The 27811-nt window shown below is 28.2% G+C and overlaps 1 protein-coding gene across 1 annotated transcript in view; it reads left to right on the forward strand.

The window, feature by feature from the left end:
• Positions 1 to 27562, forward strand: part of LOC113548918 (protein O-mannosyl-transferase TMTC3) — a 43552-nt gene extending 15990 nt beyond the window's left edge. The window contains exons 6-16 of the mRNA XM_026950020.1: positions 95 to 210; positions 21669 to 21928; positions 23609 to 23864; positions 24498 to 24646; positions 24709 to 24927; positions 25493 to 25586; positions 25663 to 25953; positions 26036 to 26218; positions 26282 to 26566; positions 26637 to 26846; positions 26930 to 27562. Of these exons, the coding sequence (XP_026805821.1) occupies positions 95 to 210; positions 21669 to 21928; positions 23609 to 23864; positions 24498 to 24646; positions 24709 to 24927; positions 25493 to 25586; positions 25663 to 25953; positions 26036 to 26218; positions 26282 to 26566; positions 26637 to 26846; positions 26930 to 27037 (2171 nt within the window). The 3' untranslated portion in view covers positions 27038 to 27562. The remainder of the gene's footprint in view (positions 1 to 94; positions 211 to 21668; positions 21929 to 23608; positions 23865 to 24497; positions 24647 to 24708; positions 24928 to 25492; positions 25587 to 25662; positions 25954 to 26035; positions 26219 to 26281; positions 26567 to 26636; positions 26847 to 26929) is intronic.
• Positions 27563 to 27811: the final 249 nt, after the last annotated feature.

Here is a 27811-nt window from a genome sequence, read left to right on the forward strand (position 1 = left end):
TTTTTTTCTAATCTAGAATAAATAAAAATTATAATAAAACTTAATTACCTACTTTGGATTATTAAAATTCAATAATACAATTATTATCTTTCAGGATGGAAGCCTCTAACACTTTCTGTGGTCTGCTTAAGCGTAGCTATGTTGTGTAAAGAACAAGGGATCACAATAGCTGGAGTTTGTGCTCTTTATGAAGTTTTCGTCGCACAAAAGGTAAAATTGGTTCATAAATATTTTAATAATGCGCTTTACTAGACTATGAACACGGATTTACTGCTGACACGTTTAATCAATAGTTATTAAATTATAATAGTAACAACAAATTTTAATTATTTTTCTTATTTTAATGTATCAAATTTCTTCAAGTATTCGTAAGATTATAATATCAATACTGATTAATATAATAAAATATGTTATAAAACTTAATAGTATTTTTTTCTGACTAATGTAATAGTTTTAAACTATTTTTTAATATCTTAAAAGATAATAAAATTTAATATATTGTACAAAAACATTATTATAATTTAAAATAGAAATTAATCTAACTGTCTTCAGTTGTTTCTCAGTAACTGTATTTTCTATTAGCATAGTTTTCGTGATTGTATTCTAAGGAATTCTAACAGATCTTCTCAGTCTTATCGCATTCCATAAGATAAACAATTAAATATATTATTTATCATAAAACTCTATTACTTATTAATATAGGCGCAACTAGAAATAAATTTCAATGAGTGCTAAAATTAAATATAGCTCACCGACCCACCACCAATGCATTTTATTAGAGCATCATTTTTTCTGAGAATTAAAATGTTAGTCACAGTTTTTTATGCTTGCTGAGGAATAAGTATAATAGGGTTATATGATATGTATCTGATCTTGTTTGCTTAACATTTTTTCGAGTATAGCATTAATTCTCGTTGGATTAATTCTTCCTACACACTGTCTGTATTCATTTTCTGCTATGTTGAGGAATACTTCTCGTTACACTATTCATAATAGAAAAAAAATGCATTAGAACTTTTGTAAATAAAATTTTTTTATCATAAAACCCTTTTGCTAATATTCTTTACAGCCGGCTTAATTTTTTTCATTTTTACTATAATTCATCTTTTAAGTTCTGAGTAAGACAAGGAAGTTATTGGTTTTATAAATAAGTAATATTATGAAGGATTTTTTTTTTATTTTGCATTAACTCCAATGACATGTTGACTGTTGAGTTCATAACTTAAAGTTCTATTTATTCAATGAGTGTTGTTTCAAATAGACCGCAGTAATTATTTTATTTGTTATGTATGGTCAAAATCCAACGTTGTTTTTGTATTATTATTAATATCAATGTAATACTCTCAACTTTATACAACTTAATTATTTATTACTTGATAAAAATGAATGTCAATATAAAATAAAATAAAATATCCGTGTCCCCTAAATTAAACAAATTAATTGTATAATAATGTTTTATATTATTACATATTTTCTATAAAACGTTAAAACCTGTTTATTATTTTATTTTTAATATACCTAAAATATATAATTATAAATTATTAAAGTGTTACCATTCTACCTTACATACTCTGGTTACTCCATATCTTAACAGAATAAGCACGTTGATGAATTCTATTCGTCGTTATTACGCAACGAAGGATGAGTTGAAAATAAATCGAATTAACTCACGTTCAAGACAATGTTATTAATCCGGACATAAATCCTGCGGTATTAATAAGATTGCTTATATGCAATTCAATCAGTCAATAAATTTGGCATCAAGCATTTAGTATTGTTAAATAAGCTAAATCAGAAATATACTTCTAAAAAAAATTGGCAGATAAGTGGCCAAAAATATAATAATATTAATATATAGCTAACAAAATATTCCTAAATTAAAAAAATAAATGGCCATAATTTTCAAAAAAAAATTTGTTTCCTTTATTTAGATAGTGAAAAATTGGATATTGTTGTTTTGTATTTAATAGTATTACTCTATTTTTAGTAATTTTATTTATATATAACTATTTTGAAACATTTTAATGGAACTCCATTATTTAATTCGCTTGTATATTTTCAAATATTTTCAATGGCTCGAAATTTAAAATTTATTTAAATAAAATTGTTTTAATTATTGGTTTTTAGTTTTATTGGATATTTATAAAATGTCTTTAATAGACTATTTTTCCCTTTCTTGCACAACGCACATACACATCATTTAAAACAATTTATAAACCTACGAATTATAGCTGAGTAATTTAGTTTTATTTTTTACAATATGATTATATTTTAGTTTTACACATTTTTATCAATTCAAATCAATTTCCATGTATAAATATAAATAATACTTACTGTAAATGAATTCTATAATTTCTAAAATTATATTATCAAAAGTTTGAATTTTTCCCTGAGTCTAATACAATGTGTTTTCAATTGATTTTACATTTCTTAGTACAAGATCCCGTTAAATCTTCAATCGTAAAAAACCATAGTCACAATGGTTACGATTGAAATTTATGTAGAGCCGAAAAACTTTTAACATCCCCTCCCCTAAAAAAACCATTATTATATTGGATATTACGCCATTAAATCTTTTTTTTCCTTTTTTACTGCTGTCCAACAATAGGAAAACACAAGGATAAACTCATGTGTGCGTATACATACAACAACAATAAAAACCCTATGGTGACCCTCGACCAGAGGATCGATTTCACTGGTCTTCTAAGTATGTTTAAAAATAAATGAAAACCATATTTAATCATAAAACATATTTATTATAACATTTTTTTCTAAAATTGGAAGATGCATGGTTTTTTTGGGGTTTGTTTGAAACAATTGCATTTAAATATTTCTATGTTCCGGAATGTCACAGAGAGATAAATTATTAAGCCTGTGCTTAGTTTCTCGTTCCATATCCAGTATTTCTGTAGAATTTATAAGCTATAAACAGGAAATGATATATACCTACATGGACTAAAATTTGTGTTAACAATGTTTTCACTTGACGTCCTTTACAAACATACACTCATACATTTATACACAACTAAACGTGGGTGGTATATTATTGCAATTGTTGGGAATTTGGTGTATATATATTTTATTTAAATTGAATGTGGCTTGATTATATGGTGTAAACATAATATTATTATTTTTAATTCAATAAAAGTATGACATTTAAAATCGATAATTATATATCATATTAAGATCGTGTAATTACATAAACTTTAATACGTACATTGCAAGTAAATTATATAAAAACTTATAAATATTAAAATTAAAGCGAGAATATTTGAATACATTTACTTACATTATAAAACTATTAACTGAATATTTAATTTAAATTTGAAACATTTATATATTATATGTATAATACAAACAGTAAATACTTACATTAAATTGCTTGTAAACCTTTTACAACAAATATATTTAATATATAAATTTATATATTATTGTTTTTTAACAAAAAAAAATTTTTTTTTAGTTTGAAAATCCTCATTAATAATTAAAAAAAAAATGTTATACGGTTTTATTTTAGATTCTAAAAAAATTATTTTCAAACTTTTTTTTCGAATCATCGTGTATCAGTTGTATCACTAAATGTGTATAACTACAGAATAACATATTGGTTATACATTATACAATTATTAAAAAACAATTTTATTTATTTTTCCCCCCTTTAAAAACTCGTAACAATATAATTACTTATGATTTATTTTATAGTATAATTATTATACATAATATAAATAGTAACTTCTATTAACCAGTTGATTCCATAAAACATTTTTTTTATGAGTTTATATGTATATGTATTTGTTAAATAAAATACATTTAAATATCATTTTCATATTAGCCTGAAATTAAAATCCATATTAAATTAATATATTATATATATTATATTTAATTATTTAAAATTAAATAAATAATAATGTATGTACATTGTACCTATAATTTTTGAAACTACTGTAAAGTAACGTTTTTGCCATATTTTTGAATAGCTCATTTTAATTTTTTTAAAACAATTCTTGTTTCTTTTTAGTGAAAGTTTAAAATACCATTAAAACGATAAGAATGTTCTTAAAAATAATTCAATTATCCAGTACTTGGTGATTCTACTTAAAGGTTAATTTAACATTAGTAACATAAGATTTGGTTTGGGATTTTAAATTTTCATTCCAATAATCGGTTGATTCTATAAACCAGTGGAGCACATTAAACGGAACTCGCTGTAATTAAAAATACTCAGAAAAAAAAATTAAATTAAAATTAAAATATCATAAAAAGTTAACGAGAGAACACAGATCATTTTCTCATCTTTAAGTTTAATAATACATAATTTCACTCTAGTATTTAAACTAATTATACAAAGTTGATCCTACTGAACGAAAATTTGTCATGTTATACGTTTGTAAGACGAAGACAATACATGGTGGGTGTGACATCATTTTAAGAATTTATCAATACCAACTCTATTGCGGTTTTGATTATGTATTATATGACATTGAAAGCTAATTTCAACGAAGTGGTTTTATGCTGAGTACCGGCATGTTTGTATTTAAACCAACATTATACTGACCAACAGGATACCCCAATATAAACGCTTGCGTGTTTGGAACTAGTCAGAGCTACAAGATGGAGAGTTGATTATAGGAGCTCGTCGTTGCTGTGTAAGCATTAAAGTTAATTTTTCACTTTTATGGACGACGAGGAAAAGTTTTCTTTTTTTCCTTTTGTACTACCTCCACAAATACCACTGCTGTCTATCCATGGGTGTTTAAATTTTAAGCCTTCCATTCCGCCCGCGTCGTCTACAGTCATTCCCTGTTCTACGCTATCTCCGCCACCGTTGGGAAATTATATTTATTATTCACAGCGGTGATATACATGAATACTTTCACAATACGAAATAGTGGCGGTGAAAAGCACACGAGTTAATTACGAAAGTAAAACGACACGACTAATAACAATAAGCCTTGTCCCCGCATACCGTTTCGCTATACATATGCTTAGTCGTCGTCGCTGTCTTTCAGGTGGAAGACGAAGGGGGCGCGTACAAATTTGTCGTGTAGCCCGTCCGCCATTCGGTCATATATGCCACTGTTTTCCCTAAAAATTGAAAGTTTTCACAGTCAAGTGCTGGACCTCGGCTACGTCGTCGTTCTTTCGAGACAATAAAATTCTATTTACATTCCTCCACGCTGCGACTCTGCTGCCACTCGAGTCCGTTAATTGGAAACATGCGCTTTCTACTGTAAACATAACCCGTGCATTGAATAATTCACCGTCGCGACGCCCTGTATATACTCTACTTCGCTCTCGGACGTTTCAGGGTTGGTCGAGCACACCCTTGTAATGGCCAATCTAACCCGGGGTTTATACCCTTTAGCCCGCCGCCCTCGCATGGAGCCGATAATCTGACAGCGGAGAGCATTTCGATTTCCTCGACAAAAAAAAGAACGGTGCGACCAACGCCCTCTCACCTCTCCCGCCGTGCTCATCTTTGTACCTATCGTGGTTATACGAAATATTAGAGAAGCGAGGAGTCGTCGTCGACGATGTGGTGAGGGGGAGAGTCGTGCAAAAACCTATTTCCCGATGAAATATTATTATGTCCATTGAAAAAACACGACGCCGTCACGTGTATTAAACACCAGGTGATACAACAGAGTTCAGAGAAATCCAACTTGGCGGCGGTGCTTCTGCTCTGTACAATTGACGTGTGTTTAATGGTGTTTTTGTTCTGGGAACGAGATATTTTTTTTAACACATATATCATTTCAGATATTTTTTTTTCATCTTTCAAATGTTGTGGAATATTATTTTTTATAAATTGTTCACTTTAAAACTGCTCATTACTAAAATTTAATATTAATACATTATTGTTATTTATGTAATATATGACGTTAACATTGTAAACATTCAATGAATTACAATTAACTACAATCGAATGATAGAAACGCCAATCTTACGCTACTATATTAATATTTCAGATATTTCAATTAAATTATTATATCACGATTACATTCAATCAAAAAAACTTTTTGATCTATACATTGATAGAACTTTGACACAACTACAATTTCAGCTTTTATCTTTGACTCAATAAAAATCTATAAATTTATTATTTAAAATTGGTTAACCCAATCAATCGTTTATGTTAGAATTGATACGTGTTATCTGTGTACAGTATTTTTTACAATCATCAATTTCGTTTGGATGTGTTATAATATTTTTTAGGTGTATCGTAAAAAAAACAAAATATTTAATTTTTACAAGGTTATTTTATTGTTATATTTTATAGACTTTTGAAATTCTCTTCTGACATTTTATTATTTTGATTTTACGGAAGCTATAAGTATATTACAAAATTATTAATATGTATTGATATTGTTGACAATATCAAACTCATCTAATTATAATTCTATAGTATAGTATTGTACGTATATTAGTATATTTTTAAATATTATAGGTATACCAATTTTCTTTCCTTCTATTGGTTCAGGCATAATTATTAGTTTAGCTTTACTCAATACTGAACCACAATATAGTCACTGTTACTACCACATGCTGATTTTCCCACGTACATATTTTACCAACTATATTTCCTATTCAATTTTGAAACTTATAAAATATTATAAAATGATTTTTAACTTTGTATTTTCTATTTGGTTTATTTTTTGATCATCTGGTAATAATTAAATCAATTATTTTAAAATTATTTCAACTTGTAAATAAATACTTGTATCTTGTATGATCAAAATATTTAATTATTTTCTTTCTATTATATTTTTTGTGATTTTTTTAATTTTAAGTTTTTTAAATTCAAAACTTGAATGATTTCCATAAAAGTCTTAACTTAATATTTTATATTGCTCATAGTGTTGTACATTTTTTGTTCTTTCATCCAAAAGTCCGATGTTTTCATTTTAAAATTTATCTATACAGAATAAATATTTATAGTGCGTTGAAAAACATCCAATGCATTTTAAAATGTATATTATAAATTTATTAGGTCTTTTAATTAAAAATATTTGTAAGTACCTAGTTAAAATATTTTTAGTTGAATAAATCCATAGATCATTGTATTTTCTACAAAATGATATTATTAATTTAATAAATGTAGTTATTTTATATAAACAATTTTGAAATACGTTTTTGTTTTTAAAATTAAATTTTATTATTGTTTATATTGATTAATATATTAATAAGTAAACATATGATATTTAGAGTATTCCGTTTACCGATAAATGCGTGATTTATAATTTCATAATACGTCGATTAACACACGAATCGCTATTTGACATCAACATTAATCGTATATATATAGATATATTTATTTTAAACCGATAATAATCGTGCTGCTCGCTTGCGGAGAGAGGGATGCTCGTGATCAATGTATGTCCATTTTTATTTTATTTCAAAATTATATATTATACGAAATACACGTAATCGATATTACAAATTATGTAAGCTCCGCACTATGAGATTAATATTTCAGACATTAATTGTTTGTTTATTTGTTAATTTTTTTTTTTTTTTTAATTTTTTTAAATCATAATGCAAAACGATAGAGCGACAACGAAAAAATCGTCAATGTTTTAACGTTTTCTTGTCAGATGGTTGAATCGCGTATAGCTCACCGGTGATATACATTTACCGCAACCCTTAGTCAGTTGTACCATGAAACTTCGACAAACAAAACCCACTATTCCCCACTGTCAAAGTTTGCATACCTTACAGAAGTATATCTAGGTACCCGCAAAAGCGTCGGACCGTTGCGTATTTCATTAGCTATGGATACGGAAGGGGGAGACAAAGGGTAAGCTGCTGTCTAGAATAATATTGCGCCCACGAGGCCGGAGTTTCGTCGGCCATTAAGTAAAACACACATTCAGATAAGTTATCCATCGGGGAATGGGTTGCGTGTTTGTAGTCAATTATTATGTTTTATATTTATTTATACCAAGAAAACGGCTAACCTTGAAATCAGTTACTGTACAAATAAAGAGCATATTATGCATAACAGAAAAATACATATACTCAATGACCAAATCCATGCAGATAATCATAGACTGTAATTAATGTTGAAATTAAATCATCATCATCATCATCATCATCATCGTCATCCACGCCCGGCATGTTCATGTTAAAACAAAATTTAAATCTATGTCCCCGGCGGGTTTTAAACGTGCAATGATGTGCATGCGTTTATACAGAATACGAAGGACCGAAAATACTGACATATGGTAAGCACGTTCCTTCGATTGTCATCATCTAATTTGCTTGGGTACACCCTAAACCAAATAAACTTATCCCCTATGTCAATCGTTGCGTCATATAGGGTAGTTAGGTATTTTGTTTTCTATAAACATTCAGTCTGCGTATACATAAGAAGTGCAGGTCGATAGAAATGTAGTTTTTTATATATATTTAAATAAATTTTTAATATTATTCTAATTTTTAATGATTGGTTAAGTTCAAATAAGTTTTTAAGTTTTATAAAACTAGTCTTTTCACTACCTATTTTATACAATATGTGCAATGCACATTGTGCATAATGAATTGGAAGAATATTTGAAGTTAAAATTTAATATGTATTATTTAGTTTTGCTTATTTATGATGTATTATTATTTCTTACAGTGTGGTGTTGTGACTTGTGATTTAATCATAAGTAGATAATATTATCTAATCAGTTATCAAGTATCAATATTTTTTTATGAAACACAATAATACAATAAAACATTAAGTTAACTATGATGAAAGGATTTACTTATTATAAATTAAAACCGATTTCAATACACTCTACACCTATAATATGTATATAATAAAATTATAATAATCTAAAATATAATTATATATTTATATCAATAGTATACATGCGGAGTTAATTTAAATATAGATATACAATGTAATGTTTATTTGACATTATAGTCTCTCAAAATTTAATTTGATGAAAACTTTACTGTTAGCGTAAAAAAAAGTCAAAATGAGAAACGGTATACTAATAAAATACGCAAAGGGAAGGTTCATTTATGGTATGAACACGAGCAGGTTATTGATAAATTAGTAGAGTAGGAGAGTTTTCTGTTGAAAAGCTAGAAATTATCCATGGGTACAACCCTCTTTGAGGTAGCTCAAATGCTACAAAAGAAACTTTCGTGTACTACGAAGAGTTCATCACTAAGAAGTTTCAAAATAGGTAACAACTAGTAATATCGAAACCCAAAGTCAAAGACCAATATCTAATTTGCATACAAAACACTTGTGGAAAATAACACAATACAAAACTAAACGAAAAATATATCGAACGACAAAATTAAAGAACTTTAGGAGGTTTATTTAAAAAAATGTAAAGTTTTAAAAATAATGCCAATGTATCATAGGTACAAAACTATACGATACATAAACAAAACAAACTAACTTAAATTTTTGGCTAAAAAATATCTACTAATAAATCATATATTATTTTATATTTTTCTGCTATAAACATATATTTTAATATTATAAAATGATAGAAATAATCAAATAAATAAAAACTTTAAACGAAATTTTCCTAAACAATCAAAGAAAATAACCTAGAACTAATATTGGACTCTAGATACGTCAAATCAAAAATATAAATAATTTATGGTATAAGCGTTCAAATTATAATATTTAATGTATACAAATATCCGATTTAAAAACAATTATATTGTGATGTATGATCAATATTTCAGATAAAACAAAATACGAAAAGTTATAAAATATAATACATTTTAATATGAATAAAAATATATTTTTTTATTAATATATATCAAATTTTTTCATAATTTGGATACTGGTACTGATTCATTATTGGTAAATATAATTAGGCTTTAGCCATACAATTTTAAGTACACATATCTGGTGTACATTTTCCGTCTAAATTACACTTAACGTCTAATATCTTTTTCTTCAATTTTGTTAATTGTTCCGTTTGATTTTTACTTAGTTTCTTGAGTTCACAATGTTCTTTTAATTTTAAATCTAATTTCCTATCGAACATTTTTTTATCATTATCATGCTTTTTAAGCTGTGCCGTTATCATCTCTGTCGTTGAATCTGTAGTCTCTTTGATCCTTTTCACTTCTTGTTGTAGCATTTCTTTCGTTGAATCCAGTTGTTTAATCGACTCGTTTTGATCTTTTATCTGGCATTTGAGATTTGTACTTTCTATTTGTGCATCACAAAGTTTTGAATTAATCAATTTGAGATTTGAAGCAATTGACTTAAGCTCAACTCTAAGTTCTCCGATTTTCTTATCTATTCTACATTTCTCTTTACAATGCTCCTGTTTAAATAAGTTAAGTTCTTTCTTTAATTGTATCGTTCTATTTTTTTGCTCCAACTCTTCAGCTTGTTTATCTTTTAATTTAAATTTGAGTATACATAATTCGGCCGATTTTTCATTAACTTTACATCGTATTTCAGCCTTCTTGGCCTTTAAAGTCTTGGAAATATTTTCACTTTTCGTTTTTAATTCACATATTGTAGACTGTAAATATTCATAACGGTCTTGCTCAATATTAATATTTTTCTCCAGTTCAGTTATCTGTGTTATTTTTTCGGCAATAGTGTTTTGAGTGCATATTATTTCTTGTTCTGTATCTTGCAGTTTCAATTGTGTTAATTGTTTCTTATCTTTTAACTTGTTTGTAATCTCCATAGCTTCCGAAAGTTGCCTTTCTAGTATTTTTTTATTCTCCAACAGAGTTGAATTGATATTATCTAACTTGTTTATATTGATCTGCAGCTCATCTAGTTTATTAAGTATTTCTTCGTTTTCACAATGTAAACAATTATTTTCTTCTTGTAAACCTGTTAATTTTTCTTCTTGTATATTATATCTACAACTTAATTCTTTGGTTTCACGGATTAACTCGTTTAATATGTTTGTTTTTTCTATTTTAATATAATCCAATTTTGTCTGACCTTTTGTGAGCTCGGATTTAAGATAATCTCTTTCAGCAATAACATCTTCATAGTCAGAAAGCTGATCTTCGAGTTCATCTATATATTTTTCTGTTTCTTCTATTGTATTTTGGATTTGATCTATATTATTCATAGTTAATTTAAATATCGGAAATTTTAAAAATAAATATTCTAATGATGTTCTATGTTTAAGAAACTAAATATTATAGTTCCTAGTTACAATTACGTTTAATATATAATTAATATTTGTATCTAATGACATTGAAAAATTTCATAAGCCAATATTTTTTTTTTCAAGTTGAATAAAACATAAAAAACATATTTCTAATATTGTGTCCATGTTTAACTTTTTGATACCGTGCTCAAATTTTTTCATATATTTTTTAATAAATATTTTAATTATCTATTAAAATGTATGTTATATCTTTATTTGTTCATTATTTTGTGATAATACTTTAACATTTTAGCTATAACTTAAATGATACATTTTTCTCAATAACCCTACAAACAAATAAATATTTAGTAGTGCCATCATTTTCTTGAATAAATAAACAAAATATATTAAGTAACTTTAAATAAAATTTAAACTAAAATACTAGTTATTAATTACAACACATTGAGTAACTAGTCTATCTCTAATTGCATATCAGAAATATTTATTATAAATAAAAATTGTGTCCAAGTAAAAAACAATTTTGCACATAGTTTCAAACTCAATTCTATTAGTTTTTTTGGTGGATGGTGAGTTCCTTGTAAAATATTAAGTGTGTGTAATCGTTTGACCAAAAATAATGGCATACTCAATCGTTTGATAGTCATATAATTTTGTTGTTTATAGTATATTTAATAATGTGTATTAAATATATATGCATAAATTAATTATTTTGATACTTAATTTTTAATTTGAATCAATTGATTTAGTTTAATTAAAACTTGTCAAATTCGATTAATCATTATAATTGAAATTAACAAATGTCTAATTATATTTATTATAATCATTATTCGCTTTATTTTACAATGGCTCACTTTGAGAATTTCAACTAATTGAACCATACCCTTATGTATGACATGTAATGTGTGTGTGTGTGTGTGTGGGAGGGATTTAATTATAATGTTATATGTACACAAAATTAACTTAAGCTTAAAGCCCAAGCTCTTTGACGAAAACGTGACTTCTGAGAAACCGTTCTGACTCGATAAATTCGTTAATCTAAACGATGCAGCTTTGACAAAATCGGTAAACGCCACAGTCCCATCCTTCAACCCTCCAGCAGCCAGTTAACCCCACAACGAGCTTAATATATGCGATATCAATTATTCGAGTACCAAAAGTACTTAAAATTATCGTTAAATGGGTTAAGTATATTCTTTAAACTTTAAAACAGTGATCTAACGTACACTCACACTCCACACACACATTATGCTGCTCGTTCAAATGCGGCCTACACGCCATTAAATTGTCCAGAAACGAGTCACGTTTCCACTATAATAATATTCCGATATTTTCTGACCTCCTCCACACTATTGCAATAACAGCTCGGCCTGGGGTCTGAGAATCGTTTTAGCAATAAATATCGCTTTATTCTGTAACAATATTTCCTTTTAATGCGTTTCACCCGAGGCTTTTATGTGATTTTTTTACCGCTTCATTTTTATGTATATAATATACACTTTTGCCTCCGAGTTTCGTTTTGTGGTTTTTAAACCCACCACGGCTACCGCTTTCGCTGATTTAGACATAAATAATCATCCTGGGTGGCATTATTGAAATGAATTATACTCGATGTTTTTATATTTTTAATCGTCAAAAACACATCAATTGTTAGGTTAGCGATAAGACGTGGAAGGTTATTTTTTGGATGGTATACCGGTAATATTAATAGTTAATACTTTACACGAGTATCGTACGTATCTATGAAAAATATAATAGTACCTTATAATCACTTTAAACACAATTTTTTGAGAGAATATAATACATTATAATATTTAATACGTAAAATGCTTTAATTTGTCAACTTTATACTATGAAACACAAATAAACATATTTTGATTGTGCGTGGTAAGTTATGTTTGATATGTTTATGTGAATAAATAAAGCGTTTTGTTTTTTTTTAAATGTGACATTAATAAACACAAATCATTTTGCATGTTTTGATACCATTTTAATTATTTAGTATTACGATGGATAAATTTTCCATTATTCGAAAAATGCATTTAGAAAATAATATTTTGATCAATCGAAAAAAGACTGCAAGTCTATAGCCTTTCACCAAAAATAGTTATCCAAAGCAAATAATACACCTTTTAATAGTTTTAATAGATATTGTGTTACTAAATTACTCGACTATCATTTAAGTAGAAAACTAATTTTGCCGTTTTAATCTTATTCTTAGATATGTTGTCGACATATAATAAAAACGTTTAATTAGTTTGAAAATTACCTATATATTAAACGTAATATATATGATACCATAAGGCACTTTGATCTAAAATGATATTATTTTGATCATCTACACTTAAAAGTATGTTTGAAACAACTTGTAAAGTTTTACGATGATACGTCAAACTCGAAATCAAAGTGAAATGGAAATATATTCATCAAAAGTTTAAAAAAAAATGATTTGATTTAAGTTTGTGAAAACTTTTGATTGGCGTTTGGGTCATGTAAGATGAACAAATCGTAAAATATTGGGTATTTTGTAAATGATTTAATTAAATTGTATAATTAATGACATAATTATGTATAAACGTAATAATTAAATTACTGTATTTGTAATAAATCAGATATTTAGAACGTCCAATATAAGTGTATTATTTAAAATAGTTAGGTAATTTAAGATTTTGTTGATCGTAGTTACATTATCTAGTAGTGAAAAATTATAAAACGGAAAAGTTGTGAGACAATAATGTTCTCACGCGTACAGAAAAACATAATACAATTACATTTATTTTTCATCGTCGAGATTATTTTAATTAAAATGTCACATAGTTAAGTATTCTTATACAACCTCTGTGAATCGTTTATGAACTAATATATACAATATATATATAGAAACATTAGAAACAAACTATGACATCATTTATAGTGAACTATCATGTTAATGGTTTTAAATTAAAGATCCTGATTAAACTTATATGTTGTATATGCTATTTTTTATTGATTGTTATAACGTTTTTATAAAGACCATGCGCCATACGAATGTAATGATTTTTATTTTTGATAAATTTAGATAAACTGTAAATAGTAAATAGTAAATTAATTATCGCACGCAGTGTATGATAATCGAAGGTTGTAACAATAATATATTTAAAATAAAGAAAAATATTAAACAACTTATGTGAAAGTATATGCCTATTAATAATATAAGATTAAAAAAACCCTTTGAAAAAGTAGAAATACTCCAAACTTTTTATAATAAATAATATGTTTTTTAATAATTGATACATATAGTTATAATGACTTTTTTAAAATAATATTACAATATTACATCATTATAAACAATTTTTACTGTATAAAAAATCCATTTGTCGTTGTTCGTCTCGTAATGTTTGAAGTAATTACCATCGTATGTTACGTGATGGTTGGATGCTGTTAAAGATGCTGTAATGACGATAACGGAAACGAAAACAGTGCCTAAACGTTATAAATTGCAATTATAAAACCAGTAAATTTGGTTAATGTTCTTATACATACTGAAGAGAGTGAAATGTTTTAAGTTATTATTATTTTTTTTTTTTTTTATCAATCCCGTAATTAATTAGTTCATTATTTTATATATTGTATTTATTAATTTCTCGATAAATTTCCTTACTTAAAACCGCACACTTAATCGCCGTTATTTACGTTATAACATATTTTATCGTGACACCGTCCCAAAAACGTTCGAAGACACGCAGCAGTAGCAGATACAAATAATTGATGTTATAATAATCTGAGAGCTATACGGAACGTTTGTGAAGCTGAGGAGGCGGTGGCTGTGGTTGTTCTTCCGAAAAATAATGTGATATTGTCACAAGAACAATAAAATAAATAGTTAAGACAAAATGCCAAGTATAATTTCAAATGTAACTACGTAGTACATATTATATAATATAATTCCTTTGGTATACTGATTTACATAAAAAATTACCACAACACAGTGAAACAAACGTATTCTCGGAATCTACTTTTTTTTTATTATTATTACAAGATAGTTTTTATTTTATTTATACATATATATATATATATATATATATATAAAAAATTTAAAATCGTTAAACTGATTTTCTAGTGCGTGCATAATGTGATTAATTACAATACTTGGTCTCGTACAGAAATTAAGGTCGGCAGCGATTCGTCGGACGATCATTAATATTCGAGTGTACCGGATAAGGCTGTTTAATATGTATATGATTATTATTTATTTTCACTAACTCCTTAACGAGAGTTATCGTTTATGAGAAAAAATAATTTAAAATCGAATCAATCGCTCAACGGTAGCCTCGTCTTAAGTACGGCACGGTCGCGAAACACTTTTGTCTTTACAAGCCTCCCGTAACTTATTTTCTATAATTGTTTTGTTATATATTTTTTATACTTGCGAAACAAAATTGTTTGTTCTACTGAATTCAATTATAATATATTAAAAAAACATACACAAATTTTGTATAATGCTATTTAAAAATACGTTTCAAACGAGCAATAACATTTAGAAAAATGTATACAGAGTGATCCACCTAAAATACTCACCCCCTTTTTTTAATAATTAAGTTATTCAAAATATTCAGGCGTGTCCTGTAGAGATACAAACTCCTACTTTCAAATAATTTCTCCCCTTTTTCTTGTAAACTAAATTATTTAGCGGATATTTTTTTATAAAAATTGCAGAATCAAAATTAGAATGAATAGTTTTTGAGTTATTTAACATTATGTACTAATAAGATAATAGGTTCATGATAATGGGCTTGAAAGATATTTAGGCTATGGCGATTTGATAATGTTATGGATTAATTTATTGTATTATTAATTTATAAGTATTAATAATTTGTAAAAATGGTCAAATGAAAAATATACATTTCAATAATCAGAATTTGAATAAATAATTTAGGAACATATCCTTGTATAGAATACACGTTAGTGTGGTCAATGTGTTTGCTTGATTAATTCAAGCTTTTCTAGAACTCTTTGTTTTTTGTTATGTTATTATATTACTATATTACATTTAATTAGTTTCAAAACTTTTTACCACAAATGTAGTATTATAATATTATGTGTACTGTAGTTTAATAACGTACAATATAAATATTAAAATATTTACAATAGTTGCGGACACGGCACTTGAGGTAGGCAAATGTGTTACGGTCGTGTGTAGAACAATATTCAAGGTAACATGAACAATAATAATATTAATAGGACGTAGTACCCACATGTGTTGTCTTCTAAGTACAACTTAAGTCTGTCTTTTAAGTAAGTTATGAACATTTTAAAATGTACAGTTTCTAAAAGATCATAACTTATATAAAAATAATATCAATAAAAAGCTACGTGAGGCCTTGGATAATAATCTTACCTTTAAATTTTATAATAGGTCAGTTCACTCTAATATCAAAACTAACAGCACAATATTGAAACTGGTGAACGAAAATTTGCTGTCTCGCGTATGTAAGACGGAGACAACACATGCGAGTACTACGTCCTCTTAAGAGTAAAATAAAACACGGATTTTGTCGCGTCGGTGAGACAAATATCCCGTGATACAAATGTTCATTAAAATGACAAAAAGACCTTTGCTGTTTTAAAACGGCTCTTTGCCAAATGTCAAGTTTGTGTGTGATGTGTGTTGGCATCTATCCCATCGCAGACTTACTAGTCGCACTTAAATTCACTCGAATAATAAACCAATCGCGCTCGTACGCAAATCTGACTTTTACATATGTAGGTCAAAACATTTATGCATATTGTGTAAACCGAGTGAAAATTCGTCGTTTACTCAGAAGGTGAAACTACAGCGTGATAAGATTTATAGGGTTTACACAAAGATGGGAAATACATTTCTGAACAGATTTCCTTAGGGTTTAGAGTAAAGATGGCAACATTTATTCTACTGAATTCGTTACAATGCGGGAAATATATTATATACTCGTATTTTCGATTGGCTAACGCGTGGCAGAAAAGAAAAAATGAATTATAATAATAATAATAAAGCCGTGGTCTTGGGGGCCCGTGAAAAGTCTAATAAAATTCATTCAAAATACATCTCATACAGTTCAGTAACATACTTATATACACACACATATATATTTATATTTCTTGGTGTATAATGTAAAAAAATAAAAGGTTTTATCTTTTAATAATATTTTTGTGCCGATAAGAATTATTATTATTATTTATTTATTTATTTTTTTGTTACTTTTAGACGTTACTCGAGAACGCTTTTAAAATATTTTATACCCGTTGTTTTAGTTTTTAATCACGGTGCGTGAACCATTAAACTCTTTTATTATTATTATTATTATTATTATTACTATTATTCAATCACCAATAAAATCGGAACAAATTATAAAGATATCAATAAATAATACTGAACAAAAAAAGGCTCCCGAAATAGTATTTCAGTGGCCAAAATATATTTTTGAATGCTTTACTACCGATGCTCGTGGTACAAGTTTATGCCAAAAACAATAAATCACTCGTATATACAATAAAACAAATATATATATGTACACCATATCAAACGTGTGCGAGCGAAAAATAAAAATAAAAAGATATAGTAAAACTGAATTGGAAAAAGCGTTAATTTTATGCTGGTTTTTGCTGTCAATTTTTTTTTTAATTTCGTTTGTGAAAAAAATCGTTAGGACGTGTTTTTTACACGTTATTCGACAGCCCCTTGGATGACAATTCGTCACGCACGTTGATAACATTATCAATATTGAAAATCCCTTAAACTTGACACATATGCGTATCCCATAATTCAAGCAGTTTTTTACCCGTTTCTGCGCGCAAACACCATATTTATCCGGACTAGAAAAATGTATAGTACGATCAATATGCATCCACCACCATACAAATTATCTTAATACACAGATGATGTCTTTTCTGTCAAATGTTCTGTTGTCGTAGTTTCCGAAAGCGTTGTTTGCGAACGTTTAGTTGTTAGTACCTACTGGTAATTATCATATGTACAACTATAGAACCAAAATGTTGTAGTGATGGATAATGAGGCCCCTATATTTTCACTTTAATAATCTGAGTGGGAATTTCCCCTTCACATTTGTACTACCTAGTATGGACCCCCTTTAATAGTAAAACAAATCTAAGCATTTGTCAAAATTAAAAAAAAATATTCTGGCTACATGTTTGTATTTAAAATTGTGTACCCCATTAAACAAAAAATGTTTCGCGACTTATTCATTATACATTCGTGGTGCTAAGCCCCCCCCCAAAGATCCCATGCAGTTATACCTATAGTTATCTACTGCATGCTTGCAAAAAAAAAAAAAACATTTTGAAAGACGGAAAACCCCTTATACCTATACTTAGATAGAGGAATACTACTATATACAGCAGAAACTTTCGATTTGCGCGCCGAAAGTTTGCGAAATATTAAATTGTACACCGAGGAGTGGAAACGCGAATGCGGAATACCAATGATTGAGGTGAGAGGGAGGGGATAAAGAAACACGCGTATAGAAGGGCACGAGCGAAAAAAAATAAAGTAATAACAATAAGAAAGATATCGTCTGCGTATAAAAATTTATTTAATCTTCTTTTCTTTGCGTCGTTCCCCTCACGAATCTCGTCTCGCTCGCGGATTGTTTCTCACCGTCAGATTGTAATAATTTATATAAAGGGGCCTCTCACACAGCCATACACTGCACCATAGGATGAAACGACTAGGTACTGCAGTGTCCATGCGTGCGTGTGGACTTAATGGCGCGTGTGGGAATAATAGACGCGCGTTTTCGGTGATAAACCTCTGACGACGGACGTGCGTGTGTTATGCACGACCATCCCATATAGTTGACCGCCCGCGACAAAAATTCGTATACAGAACGATTCGCCAAGCATGCTTATCTACCCCTTAGATTTCTTCAATGATTCAGTGTTTTAGAATTTTTAAATATAATATCATTGAATTTTAAATTTTTTTAAAAAAAATTTCTAATTAACTGTGAATGTACTAACTTCTGATTTTAAAATTAAAAGCCTTCTTTTATACTGTGAATTATTTAGAGGATAATTTCCCTTAACATTTCTTCGAAACAAGATTAAAATTTTAACGAATATAATATATTGAGTTAATAAACTGTGTATACTAATAATATAAGTTTTGAAGATATGGGATCTATGGCGATTTGAAAATATTAGTAATTAATATTAATCTTATTTATAATTTTTAAGATTAATCTAAGAAGGCATCAATAGTAAATACTATATTCAATATTATATCTATTTTAGAGTTTTGTCTCTAGAATAAATATTTTGACAATTGAAAATCTACGAATTTTGAATTGGATACATTAAAATGTTCAACAACAAAAAATGATCCTCTAATAATAATTTATATTAAAAAAAGAGGTTCTAATTTGAAAAACCAAAACTTATATTGCCACAATACTCCTTCTTGATAGTACAAAAAATCTCAAGAATTTGATTCATTAGGTAAAGGAAAATATGTGGGTGGGTATACTTATAGAATCACCCTGTATGCGAACGGTAACTCGATAACAGTACCTATTGTATAGATACAACTTATACGTGTACACCCAGTCGCATGTATTTAAGGGATTACCGCAGTAGGAAATCGCCCCGAGCAGCGTAATTCAACAACCCAACAACAAATTTTACATTATTGTTCTATAGGTAACGGTAATCCTTCTTCAAATCATATTCATAAAATAACTATAAGGAACAGCTTTTAATTTAATATAAAAGTAAAAATATTCAAATATATATTTAAGATATTTTAATATGTGATAATCTTGGCTATATATATATCTAGTAAATTAAAATAACAAAAATTAAATTTAAAAATGAATAGAAAAAATCATATTTCCAGTATAGTATGATATTAATTAGAACAGCATTAACCTTGATTACTTAAATACATAATTTTACGTCGTTTAAGTTTTTATTGTTTGTTTCATTAAGAAATGTTTTAACCTAACTCAATGAATAAACCTAATAATATTTTTATTTTTTGACCGCAGTCGCTGTTGTTTTATTTTTTTATTTTCATAATTTGCGTATTTTTAAAATTACCCTTGTGTTCGTTAACGATAAAAATCAAAATAATATTTTATATAAAAAATTTAAGATTAAGTTAAATCACAGAAATATTTTTATATATTTATTTATACTTACAAAAATATTTAAAACTAAAATTAGTGTCAATTTATTAAAAATGTCATGGTTTAGACTCAAACTCAACTGGAGTAATCGTCTTGATTTTAAATGTAAATATTATAATTGCTTGTTTTAATACAATTCCGTTCCTTAATAATAACTATTATAAAGTATTGGACCACCTTTTTAATTTTGGTCATCTAGATAATTTTTGTTCAGTTGTTCTATTGATTATATATGACTTTGCCTGAGCGCCTACAAGGAATAATTAAGTATTGTTAAAAAGTGATAAAATGCCATCTATAATAACACTAAGTCACTAACACAAACATATACAAATAATGCACAGTAACTACTACGTGCTTTCGAAGTATAGTAAAAATTGATAAAAATATTCAATATAATAAAATTATTAAGGAAAATTACGAATTGCAAGGTTAGGGTTAGATTACAAACGATTATTACGCTAAACAAAATATAATACAAATGTAGATGTGAAATGTGTAATTTCATAAGAGTATTGTGGTATTTATGTACTATAATAGGTTTACATGTAAAAATAAATAGGTAATGTTAATAATAATTGATTTTTTTATTATTTATTTCTTATTTTTCATTATTTATAATATGCTCAATTATTATGCATCTACGCTAGACGCGTTATCAAATTGTAAATTGTTACCAAATGGATTCAAACAAACTAAGATGCCTATTTAAAATGTATACAAAATAAATTATTAAATTAGTTTTGTTTGTTAAAACAATTTAAAATAGTCTAGAGCATTTTTTTTATTCAGCATTTTTCTTTTGTGAATAGATTTAATAGATTTAGCTGTTTTAAAAGACTAAAACTCCAAATTAATTTTATTCCATATTATAAAATTTAATATTTAATGTGTATTTTGTTTTGTTTGGATCCAAAATGAAATTTTGATAAGGATTACTAACGTATGTGACGTTACACTAATCGTCCGTATAATAATAAAATTTATTATTCCACGATAATTATATCGTTTTTTTTTAATTTGATTTTTTATTGATTTTTCGCCTGAAATCGAAACTTTTTTGTACATTACTATATTATATTATATACACGTTAGCATTTTCAAAACATTTATAGATTAATTTTATACTATTGCCTGTTTATATAGTTAATATCGTATTACTATTAGTAAAATAAATTAATATAATAATTATTATATAATTATTCATATAATTATTGTTATTACGTAATAACAATATATCAAATTGATATTATCCTTGAGTACTTGGTTAAATGTAAAATTTACCCGAATAATGTTAATATTGCACACAACTCAACATGCAAATTTAACCTATATAAATGTCTTAGAATGCTTGTAAAAAGAGTCAGAACTCAGTATATACTTAAGATGAATTTTAATTTTTCAGATTAGGCCGAAGGACCTGCTTAACTCGTTCAGACTGTCCGTGGCCGTGAATAGCCAGTCGGCCACCAGCGGTGGAAGCTCCGGTGGTGGAGGTGGTTCGCCAAAAACTGGCACCGGAAACACGGCTTCCGCCCCGTTGGGCGTTCTACAGGCTATCCCGTCGGACGCGGTCAAACGGCTGGCGTTCCTGTTTTTTTCCACGTGTGCACTACTGGCGTTCAGACTAAAAATCATGGGCTCCAAACTGCCCGTGTTTACTAGGTAATTTTTACCTGTGGGTTGCAATTTATTCACACTTATTTGCATACGCGACAACATTCAATATGAGAATATATTTTTGCTATTTATAATTTTACTTATAGAATTAGTAATACCTACTGTATATATTTAATCAAACTGTCGGATAAACTACCTCCAACTTTGATATTTTTTACCTATCTAATGAATGTTATTTTTCATGGGGTACGGCTGAATTATACAATAAACTAATGACACAACTATATATTTCATGTATACAATAAACGATACATATACTATACACGGTATGATATGATATAATACAGTATTATCTATATTATGTAATGACACATGTGCATACGTATATTTCATCGTTATATAACACTATAAAATTATTGCCGTGTGCAGTGGCGTACACTGCACACCGTACAGAGGCGTCATCATCAGAAAACTCTTAAAATAAGATATGGTCGCAAATCCGTCGACGTAATCTATTATAATATTATCATTGTATCGTAATAAATGTGTCTCATACATAATATTTTTTTTTTATCAAAACTCGCTTTACTTAGCAAAGTATCACTATATGTGTGCTTAAAAAATAATAAATAAATACATTTAATTGTTTAAAATTATAATATGTATAACAAGTGTAAACAATGCGTAATATTAACCGATACGTAAGATACATTGTATCGTCAAATGTGCATGATAAACTTATAAAACCTGTTATATTTTCATCTAAAAAAAAAAAAAAATAATTAATATTGGTCAAAATTTGCTGGCCCTATAATTTTGCCGATTTAGGCTTGTGGCTATAAACAAAGATGCCTATAATGACATCTATACATCTCAGCATCTATAATTATATAATATCTACCGATGATAATCGATAGAAGAATTTTCATTTTTTTAACAGGGTGACAACCTATTTCCAAAATTCGACATTCGTTACCAAAAAAATATATCGTGTTCCCATAGTCGTTTATGTATAATCAACTGTATGATGTACCGTGCCTACAGCGTAAAGTTATGCGACATAAATCGATTTTCGAACTGATATCTATAATAATAAAAATACGCATACATGTATATAGTATATACGCGAGTTATAATGAAAATCGAAATAAAACCTACAGGATATGGGCGTGTGCATTTTATTGGCATTGACATACTACTTCCGTGCATTGAAAACTATAGAAAAAAAAACATTTCAAAATTCGCCTAATATCTCTAAAACTGAGAGGGCCAAATGTATTGACATGGGATATATTTAATATGTATATATTTTATTGTTTTTTACAGAATCGACGTAATGTATCCAGTAATTTTTTATCGGTCGTAAACATAAAAACCACAATTTAAGTTAAAAAATTTAATATTCCAAATATTTTTTCATTTCTTTCTGACTCATTAATCTAAATAAAATGCTTGTTCAATAAATAACCTTACTAGTTATGTTAAAAACAAAAAAAAATATTCATTTTTGCACCAATAACTTCATATAATACTAATCCGTTTTCAATCAAGAAGCCCAAATTAAAAATAATAATAGTATATAAACATATATGTTTTATACTATGATTAATTTTAATTAATGTTTAACATAAAATCACACAATCATGACTATATAATTCAACTATGGGCATAAATAATATATACATAATTATACAGTGTTTAACAAACTAAAATTATATTGTAAAGGTTTGATAATCCAGCCAGTGTATCAGATTGGCCTGCAAGACAACTGACCTATAACTATTTGGTGAGCGTTAATGCTTGGTTACTGATATTCCCGTGCGACTTGTGCTGTGACTGGACCATGGGCACTATACCACTAGTCGAATCCACGTCAGATCCCAGAAACCTAGCAACATTGGCCACATACACTGTGATCATCGCGCTCATGTACACGGCGTTTACTACGTCGAATCGAACCAAACGCATTGTTGTTATTATGGTAAATACATATCGTTCGATTATTATTGTTAAGTTTATCTATAGATAAATTTCTTGAACTTTCCGCTGACCAGAATTGTCAAAAAATACTTGAGTTTCCGATTCGTTTAGCGAAAAAGTTAAATCGATTTATTTAAACCGTTTAACTTATAATCAATGTATATGTTATAGCTACTGTATAATAATATGGTGTAATACGTATAATAATATGTATATACGTATACCTGTATTTATATCCTCGTATTCTCGTTTCATATCTCCTTTGAAGTCGTAATTATAGTATACAACACAATCGATTGAATCTTTTCATTTCCTTCAAATACTTTTGGCGAGTAACAGTTTTCACAGGAAATGTTATTTTTTTTATCGAGATATTTACTTAGTGAACTTAAATCGTCTTACGGTCCACTTTTCAATCCCATTTTATACTCGTAATTCCAGAACACGCCAATTATAAAAAGTTTAAAATTGCTAGGTCGATTTATTTTCTAAATATTCCAATTTATATTATAGGTACATTTCTATATGATGTTATTGAATGTAAAAAGTTTTTAAAAAACTTTAGAACAAATCAAATTAAATTAACGCTTAAAAATCTATAGATCTAAGTACTACAATACTTTGACTGTTTCAGAGTTTGGGATTGACCGTTCTGCCATTTCTCCCCGCATCGAACATGTTCTTTCCTGTTGGATTCGTGGTAGCAGAACGTGTCTTGTACATGCCATCAATGGGATTTTGTATGCTTGTTGCTTACGGTTTGGGACTCATCATCGATAAATGGTAAGATACTTTGATGGGTTCATTACGACCGACGATCAGCTCACTAACATTTTGTTCCACAGCAAATCCCGATTGATTTTGACAGCCGTCGCCATTATTATGGTCACTCACGTAGTGAAAACTTATACGAGAAACTGGGACTGGTCGTCCGAATACGCGATATTTACCTCTGGGTTGAAAGTGAATAAGCTAAATGCCAAACTATACAACAACGTCGGACACGCCTTGGAAGCCGAGAATCGATTCCAAGAAGCTCTTGCATACTTTCACAAAGCTGTCAGGTGAGTTCCAAATGTCTATACTCTATAGTAAAATGGTTCCTGACTGGGGTGCCACGAAATTATTTTTAAAATGTAAACCATTCATAAAAATTTTCGAAATTGTTAATTGTATTCAATTATTAATAAATATGTAATAAAAATCAACAATATTTCTTATGACACTTTTAAATAAATCATTTCTGGTTTGATATTGAACTTTTTCATTAAAGCAAAAAAATATGTTCTATTAAGTTAATTTTAAATAAGTGTTGAAAAAATGTATACAAAAAAATAATTTTCGATAAACTTTTAAATTATAACTACAATTTTCAAAATCATATTTACATGAATAATATAATATCAATAATTATTAGCATAATATTTTTACACTTGTAAACATACTATAATATTAATAATTATGTTTTATAAACAAAAAAATTACTTTTAATAATGAAATTATATAAAATATATTAAGCAAACTTTAGATAAATCATCATTATTTATTTATAATGGATTAGAATCACTTCTATCACAATTACGTCGATTTATAATTAAAACGTGATTTATTTTTTTCTCTTTCTTTCAGTGTTCAACACGATGATATTGGCGCTCACATAAATGTCGGTCGTACGTATAACCATCTAAAAATGTACAAAGAAGCCGAAGACGCTTACTTAGAAGTAAGTAACGTAACATAAAGAATTCAATATTTAAAATGATTTCTATGATTAAATTTACTTCTATGTTTATTCATAGGCCAAATCATTGCTCCCTAAAGCCAAACCTGGTGAATCGTACCAAGCTCGTATAGCTCCTAACCATCTAAACGTCCTACTGAACTTGGCAAATCTAATTGCTAAAAACCAGACACGTCTGGAAGAGGCAGACATGCTATACCGGCAGGCCATCAGCATGCGGTCTGATTATACACAAGCATACATAAACCGCGGCGACGTTTTGCTCAAGCTCAACCGAACAAAAGAGGCGCAAGAAGTGTACGAACGAGCTTTATTCTACGACACCGACAACCCAGACATTTACTACAATGTGAGTACTGAGTATCTATCATAGACCCATGTAGGAAAAATTTCTAAAAAACATCATTTTTAACCTGCTTATATTATTTCAGCTGGGCGTCGTGTTATTGGAACAGGGTAAACATTCACAAGCGTTGGCTTACTTAGACAAAGCTCTGGAATTCGATCCAGACCACGAACAAGCGTTGCTCAACTCAGCCATACTGCTCCAAGAATTAGGGCAAGCAAACTTGAGAAAACTTGCTGAGAAGAGACTTCTCAGGCTCCTGTCAAACGTACGCATTAATTTTAGAAACCAAAAAATGCCGGTGTAATATTTTTATATTTTATGATTTTAGGGCCAAAAGAACGAACGGGTGTTTTTCAACCTAGGCATGCTTGCTATGGACGAAGGAGACGTACCAGCGGCGGAACATTGGTTCCGTCAGGCGATCCTCATTAAAGAGGATTTCAGGGCCGCTCTGTTCAACCTGGCTTTGCTGTTGGCCGACGATCACAGGCCACTGCAGGCAGCCCCGTTCCTCAACCAGCTAGTTAGATTCCATCCAGACCATGTCAAGGCTCTGATATTGCTAGGTGACATATATATCAACAACATCAAAGATCTAGACGCAGCTGAAAACGTAAGTGTTCACCGTTGGACCGCTCCAACCTAAAGCTTGACCTTTTCAAACTTTTTTGTCATCTTTGTAGTGTTATCAGAGGATACTACAACTAGATCCAGATAATACGCAAGGGATGCACAATCTATGCGTGGTGTACGTTGAACGTGGCCTATTGAAAGAGGCAGAAACTTGCTTACAAAAGGCCCATCTGATGGCACCAGATGAAGACTACATTGTCAAGCATTTAAAAATTGTGCAAAACCGCTTGCAGGCAAAACAGACTCCTAATCAGCTCAATGTAAGTATTATCTACAATATTTTTCCATAACACACAAAAAAATTCCTTTTAAATCAAATTTTGATTTATTTTTATTTCCATAGGAGAGTCGCCCAGATTCTAAGGAAATCCGAAAAACTGAAAAAGACACAACTCGTCCAGACACCAATCTGAAGTCGGATACCAAACCGTCTACACTATCGTTGTCATGAATGATAAAAATAATTATTTAAAAAAATATATATTTTTTTTAAGTTACATACCTAGTCATAACTCACCGTTTTCATGTTAGTACTTAACTGGATTTTTTTTTTACAACCTGATAATGTTTCTAAGACAACAAAGTGACATAATTGCATATTGTAAGTCACAAATTCGACAGTCATATAGACTTTGTCTCATACTTAATCTAGTTATCTCATTTGGTGCTACTACTCAATGTCAGTACTTCATCTATAAAATATGCTTCTATACATTTAAACTAAGAGCAAAAGTTACTTAGTAAATCATAAAATATATTTTTCTCTTGAATTTTTATTTTGAATCGTTCTGAACGAGAATAATTTGTAAAAAAAAAATTGTGCTGTGATGTATTTAGTAGGTCATAGTATGATTATAATTTATAATATAAAATTAAGATTGTATTAATTGATTCAACTTCTATATAATATTATTTTAATAACAACAATGATCAAATATTGATGTTCACATTTTGTTATCATTATTATAATTATTATTTTTAGTTATCTTTTGGTTTTTGGTTGTAAAACAATATTTTAAAAATTAATTTCTATCGATTTATATATTAACTTAGTTAAGAACCTACTTAAAAAACAACATCTGTTTGTTTGAAACAATAATGACTACTTAATTACATTAAAACTTCAATAAATCATAAAAAATAAGTCTTGTTACACATTCATTTTAGTCTGAAAAGCAGTTATTTGTTTAAAATGTATTAGTGTATTTTTATACTTATTGTTTTG

Source organism: Rhopalosiphum maidis, chromosome 1 (assembly GCF_003676215.2).
Source record: "Rhopalosiphum maidis isolate BTI-1 chromosome 1, ASM367621v3, whole genome shotgun sequence".
Lineage (NCBI taxonomy): Eukaryota > Metazoa > Arthropoda > Insecta > Hemiptera > Aphididae > Rhopalosiphum > Rhopalosiphum maidis.